General features: G+C 34.2%; 1 protein-coding gene across 1 annotated transcript; it reads right to left on the reverse strand.

The window, feature by feature from the left end:
• Positions 1-4,534: 4,534 nt before the first annotated feature.
• On the reverse strand, positions 4,535-6,252 carry LOC130934773 (zinc finger BED domain-containing protein RICESLEEPER 2-like). Its single transcript, XM_057864309.1, has 4 exons — positions 6,142-6,252; positions 5,672-5,991; positions 4,691-5,520; positions 4,535-4,551 (listed from the first exon to the last, which is right to left on the reverse strand). Exons 1-4 carry the CDS (start codon positions 6,250-6,252, stop codon positions 4,535-4,537), a joined length of 1,278 nt encoding a protein of 425 aa, XP_057720292.1.
• Between the last annotated feature and the right edge of the window lie 623 nt (positions 6,253-6,875).

Genomic DNA, 6,875 nt, shown 5'->3' on the forward strand with positions numbered 1-6,875 from the left:
AATGCTAATAATGAGAGCAAACAATTAAAATTATAGTAACATCATAAAAAAATTATTTCATATCTAAGATATAATAATATTTTTTTATTTGAAATGCATATCAAATGATATATATTTAAAGAAAATTTAACTTGGTTATGTGTATTCTAGGATAACATTTATTCATATATATATTTGGAATGTAGATTGAATTTTGTTTTAAGAATAATACAAGTGTAATTGCCCGTGCAATGCACGAGATAAGATCGAATAAAATAGTTTTAATATAAGACTAATTTTTTTTAAATATAAAGACCCATATGAGAAAAGCTATAACCCTAAAATCCTAATTAATAGGATAACAATTCCTAAATTAAATTCTTAAAAAAAATTCTCTCATAAAGTAATAAATAAAATACCATAAATATTGATTTTCATTCTAAACTTTAACATAACTCATGGACTTATTTCAAATGCCTTAACAATTAACATTCACAAGAATGTATAGTAACCATGTTCTTCCTTCATATGAACTTATAACAACGATGGAATGTCGAAATATTTGTTGCATATACTACAATTACTTGGATTATAAGTAACTGGATTTTGAGCCTTGCTCTTATGGGCGTGCAAATTTTTTGAAGTTGAAAACTTCTTATCAGATTGATCACATTCGTATTTCTTTTCTTGATCAGACCTGATGAACAATATTCAATATTCAAGTAAGAAAGTATGTAGAATAAAATAGTAAAGCAAATAATAAGAATGTATTGAACAACTATTATTGTATAGTAGGTATATATAGAAGAACTTTGTATGCTTTAAAATAAGTGTTATATATTTAGTTTTTTAGTATTTGATTCAGTTTCCTTATTTGAATATATTCTTAAAAAATATAATATACATACATAAAAATTATGAGGATGAGATATTGTAACACCCTCGCTACCAGAATGTCACGCTTTCGGCTGCGCCACTCTGATAGCAAGAAGTATTACGACTACTTTACATACTAAATATTAAAATAGGAGCCTGTGACTCAACACCGTATCACTATTTTCTTTGAAATCCAGAAATAAATACTTTATCTTAAAAAAAATACGCAGGCATAGATTCATATACAAGACTTCTTACATAATATCTTATAATATAATATATATAAATCATACAATCTCCTATCCCTCTTATAAAAATTGTAATAACAAAGACGAGAGAAGAAAATAATCTAATTAATACAACAACATATAAAACTAAACGGAGTTTAACTCTTCTTAATGCTTCTTCATCCGGTTCCTGAAAAGGTAAAGCTGTAGGGGGGTGAGAACCTAACCACACGATCACACCACGGAGTTTCAAAGTTGTCATAAGAAGATATTTCAATAAGAAAATTATTTCAATAGCTAATCGTTCAAAACCTTTTCAAAAAAATAATGTTCAATATTTTCAGAAATCCAAATCTTTCTTTTCTCATAAGCAAATCTCAATCAGAAATCAACCACGCAATCAACCAATACAATCATTAATTCAGCACCAAAGTCCATTCTCAAATGTAACATGCCAAGACAAACACAGGCAAGACAGACAAGGAAAGCACAAGTAGGAAGCAGTTACAGCAAATAGTTCATGTAACAGTTAAGAACAGTTTAGCAATTAGGCAAACCAAAACACGTTCAAACCTAAGCAAAGCATACAAATGCATATGATGCATGCCTATCCTATGGCTGATGAGGCTCATCTATTGGTTATCCAGCCAACCCAACAAGTCTAAATTGTCCTTAGACTGTCCCCTGACGTGCATCCCCAAGAGTCTATGCATAGCTTTTTCTCAAATAATCAATATTGCTCAATGGGGGTAACATTCCCGGGAATTTATATAGTGCCGGGTCACACTTACGTCGTAGGGTCAACAGAGTATCGAGTTTTCAACTTGGTACACGTGGAGGCAAGCCACGGCACTTAATCCAGGGAACCTCGTATCTCAAATATTTCAAATTCATAAGCCATGTGAATAATTCAAAGTTCATATCTCAATATTCTCAATATTCTCAACATCATAATCATTCATCAATCCAAATCTCATTGCCAAATTCATTTCAAAAACCATATTTCATATAAAATCCTCATCATCCTTCTTTCCATTCCAACCATTAACAATCCCAATTCAAAATATAATGCTTTCTCTGATAAATAAACAAATCTTAAAACATATAATATTTAAAAACAAATCTTTTTAATTAATTACTTCAAATAAAACTTCTAATTTTATAAAATTTCGACAGCATCTTCTCTAAAACTCGGACATTGCCACCCTTTTCGGGTCCCATCCAAACATTTCTCAACCTTTTTTCTCAATCATTTCCAAATCTCAATCATTTCCAAAATTCAACCAATTCTAATACCAAATAATTTTCAAAGTAAATTAATGTCAATAATAAATCTTTTTTTTTTAAATCAAACCAACTCATATACTAAATCATTTATAGAGTCAGACTAACTCAAAATTAAACCGTTTCCAAAATTAATTCAGTTTCATATTTCAAATCATTTTTAGAACTGATTCGTTTATATTATCAAAAATAGCTTTAAAACTAAGAAAGCCACTTTTCATAATAATCAACTAAATAACCTTTCAAACTAATTCCTTTTCAGCAATCACAACTACTCAAACAATCGAGCAATCAGTCATTCAGTCCATCAAACAACCATATTTATAAGACAATCATAATCACATATATATGTTTCTCATATTAATATCTATTTATAACAACTCTGTAAAATAAAATAAATTTTAAGAAAATCCCTAACTCGAAAAGTTGAACTCATAAACTAAATGCGTCACAAGAACCATTTCTCTCCGCCCGAAATTAACTGCAGCTTCAACCACAAGTATACTCACTTCCGCAATAGCAGAAACGGCTTTACTCGCTACAGGTGATCCCGATAACTTAATCCTAAAACATAAATATCGCGAAACCTTAATAACATATAACGGAAAACTAATGGCGATGGTTTAAAATAAAATATACTTACGATAACAGCAGAACGGAACAGCAGCAACCCCGAACTGCCCCCACAGCGGCCCCGGTGATGGCAGAAAACCTCAGCGGCAGCTGCAATAACATCGCAGTGATAACAATATCCTTATAAAATTGAAAGAATGGGGACCGAGAGCAGGAATACTATTTAGCGACCGCAGTGGCGGTGACTACAAACTCCAACAATGGCTGTGGTAGCTCAGGAGTGACTCTGTCGGTTCAGCAGCAACGGTGACTATATAACCAAGCAGACCTAGACCTCGGCGGTGGTTTCTGGTGGCAGCGGCGATCTCCGAGCAGTTTTGACGGCCACAGCACCATTTTTGGCGGCCACAGTCGCGGCGGCGCAGCTCAGAATGGCGAATAGTGGCGGCAACATCAACTCAGCAACAACAGTGACAGATCAACGCTGATGGAGGCACATAGGAAAGTAGAACGCGATGGCGGCGGCTCCCTTAACGGCGACGACATGCAGCTCGGCGATGGTGACCAGGCATCGGCGACGACGAACGACGGATCTGACGTGAGAGAAGGCAGCGCAAGCTCCCTCTCTTTCTCTCTTCGCGGATCTGTCTCCCGGCGGCGATTCGTGAACGGCGAAGGCGACGGGGTTAGTCCACGGCACTGCAACTTAGGGATGGGGCGCTATTAGGGGTGGCAGGCAGGGAAGTCCGCCCCGCCCCGCCGGATGCTCGCTCTCTGGCGGGCTGGCCCTCCCCGCCCCGCCTATTCAGGCGGTCCCAAAATCCTAGCCCGCCCCGCCTAATGGAGGGCTGGCGAGCTAAGCCCGTCTAAAATTATTTTTTTTTTAATATTTATAAGGACATATCTAATATCTTATATTTAAATCAATATAAATATAAATATTAAATATAAATAGTCTTCAAAATAAATAAACATAATCCAATTATCCAAAATACAAAAACATAGTTATAAATAGTCCCATAGACAAAATATATATAATCCAAAGTCCAAAAACATAATTATAAATAGTCTTCAAAGCAAATTAAATTTAATTCAATACACTTAATTTTCATCTTCATCTTCATGTAAGTCAATAACATCATTGGAACCAACTCTTGAAGAATAGCCTTCTCCTTTTGCAATATCTTCCTGATCTTTATCTTCCTCTAGAAAAAAATAAATAAATATATTAGCAAAATAGTACATAATAATGTTCAAAATCACTCAAGTATGTATGTCATAAATATAATATACCAAAATCATCATATCCACGTATCCAATTTCTGGTGCAAATCACCGCTTCAACATTATCTGACAACAAACGACTTCTATACTTATTCAAAACATGAGAACCCATGCTAAATGCATATTCTGAAGCCACGGTAGTAATAGGAATGCTCAACAAATCTCGTGCCATTAGTGATAGTGTTGGAAAACGATGATGGTTGTCTTTCCACCATTGCAAAACATCAATGATTGCATCATTGCAAAATAATGTTGCCTCACTCAAATAAATATCCAGTTGGTTCTTTCCACTTTTCACTTCAACTTCTTGATTACGGGACATCAAATCCTTTGCATTATAAACAATATATGAATCAAAAAGCATGAAAAATAAAAAATATATATAACCAAGTAGATAAAAATACTTACACCAATAATTTTAATAAGCTGAGTTCCAATTGCAGAAGATGTTACTTGAGAAAAATTACTTGAAAGTTGGGAAGAACTCTCTACAGTTGTAGAGGAATTTTGGTCATAAACCTCAAAAAGCTTGTATAACTTACTCTTCACATGCTCCACTTTGTCTTTAGCACTAATAGGATCAATCTCATTATAGCAATGAACCAAAGTGTTGAGTTTAAATCTAGGATCAAGAACTACCCTAAATGCAAGAACAACACTGTATTCTTTCCAATATTTCTTGAACTTAATCATCATTTTTTCTCCCATGTTACTTATAAGCACTTCATCATTCTTCAAACTATTCATTAAAATAAGCTGGATTTGCCAAACTTGTAAAAAATACAAGTTGGATGTTGGGTAAGAAGTTCCAGACATCAACTTGGTAGTTTCATAAAATAGTAACAAGAAATCACATATCTTTTCAGTTCTTCTCCACTCATCTGATGAAGGACAATACTCCCTAAACCCAGCTTCTTTTACTTTATACATTTCAAAAGCTTTCTTATAAGGAATAGCACTTGCAAGCATTGCATAAAGTGAATTCCACCTAGTAGGAACATCTAAACATAATGCAGTCGTATACTCAAGTCCCTCAATATCTTCAAAACATTCTTTAAACTTAACCATTCGACTTTCAGATTTTCTCATAAACTTAATAGACTCTCTAATCTTATACACTGCATCACCACATATTTTCATTCCATCTTGGACAATAAGATTTAAAATATGAGCAGAGCAACGAACATGAAAGAATTCACCACCACACAACAATGAACCATGCACATCCAAAGTACTTTTCAAGTGTTCAACACAAGTATCATTAGAAGAAGCATTATCCAAAGTAATGGAAAAAAATCTTTTTATCAATTTTCCACTCAGTCAAAAGCGTAAAGATTTTAGAAGACAACTCAAATCCTGTGTAAGGAGAAGGCATATGATAAAAATTGAGAATTTTACTTTGTAATTTCTGGTTCTCATCAGCAAAATGTGCAGTCAAACATATAAACCCCTCATTGGTACTAGAAGTCCAAAGATCAGATGGTAAGCAAATTCTATTTGGAATGGAAACTAAAATTTTTTTAAGTTTCGCAGCTTCTCTCTTGTGAACTTTCACTATGTCAGCCTTAACCATATTCCTAGAAGGAACTTTCAAAGTTGGACTAATATATTTCACCCAATTTCTAAATCTCCTATCATCAACCATATTAAAAGGCTTATCCCCAGCAACTACATACCCAGCAAATATATCTCTAGTTACTCCTGAATCAATCTTAAATGAACCCATTTTAAGTTGCAATTCTGCTATAGTCTGACTAATATCTTCATGCTTAATTTGAGTACAACTATCAAGATGTCGTTTTATAGTAGAAGTGCCATATCGCTTACCTCCAGCTTTAAACACCTTCTTGCATCCTTTACACTCAGCACATTCTACTCCATCCTTATTTGGACCGAGCTTTTTGAAAAAATTTCAAACATTGGAGGTTGCTAGTTTCAGCCTTTTCAAACTAGATTCATCAACCTCGATCGGAGCAGCCTCAGAACCAACTCCAGTAGTAACAAGGTTACTCACAGTTTCAGAATTCATATTTTCTGAAATAAAAGCAAATGTAAATTGTTTATATGAACTAGGTTCATCAACCATTAGCAAACCACACAAAAAACAGCAAACAATTTCTGAATCCGCATCAGATTCAAGTATTCAACCAAATATCAACCATTATCAACCATAATCAAAACTCAACTATTATGAAACAACACAAAAAATAGGAAACAATTTCTGAATCCGCATCAGATTCAAGTATTCAACCAAATATCAACCATTATCAACCATAATCAAAACTCAACCGTTATCAAACAACACAAAAAAATAGGAAACAATTTCTGAATCTGCATCAGATTTAACCAAATATCAACCATTATCAACCATAATCAAAACTCAACCATAATCAGATTTAACCAAATATCAACTATAATCAAAACTCAACCAAATATCAACCCTAATTTACCTATATCAAACAGCACAAAACACCACAAACAAACCTAAATTGATGAATCTCAAACCCTAAGTTAGAAAACTAACCAGAGGAGGCGAGGACCAGGACAGGGGAGGCGAAGAGCAGCCGTGTCGCAGTGATGAAGATAAACAAGGAGACCCAGAGTCCCAGAGAGCAAGACCAGCAGCGAGAGGACAAGACCCAAGAGCCCAGG

The sequence above is a fragment of the Arachis stenosperma genome, chromosome 6, assembly GCF_014773155.1.
Source record: "Arachis stenosperma cultivar V10309 chromosome 6, arast.V10309.gnm1.PFL2, whole genome shotgun sequence".
NCBI classification, from domain to species: domain Eukaryota; kingdom Viridiplantae; phylum Streptophyta; class Magnoliopsida; order Fabales; family Fabaceae; genus Arachis; species Arachis stenosperma.

What these genes read in the sequence shown, in the direction of transcription:
- LOC130934773 (XM_057864309.1), bottom strand. Translation starts at nt 6,252, where the DNA reads ATGAATTCTGAAACTGTGAGTAACCTTGTTACTACTGGAGTTGGTTCT. An exon ending in TGAAACTAGCAACCTCCAAT is followed by an intron (nt 5,992 to 6,141) that starts GTTTGAAATTTT and finishes ACTCAAATTAAG; the next exon opens with CATGAAGATATTAGTCAGAC. An exon ending in ACTTCTAGTACCAATGAGGG is followed by an intron (nt 5,521 to 5,671) that starts GTTTATATGTTT and finishes ATTGATAAAAAG; the next exon opens with ATTTTTTTCCATTACTTTGG.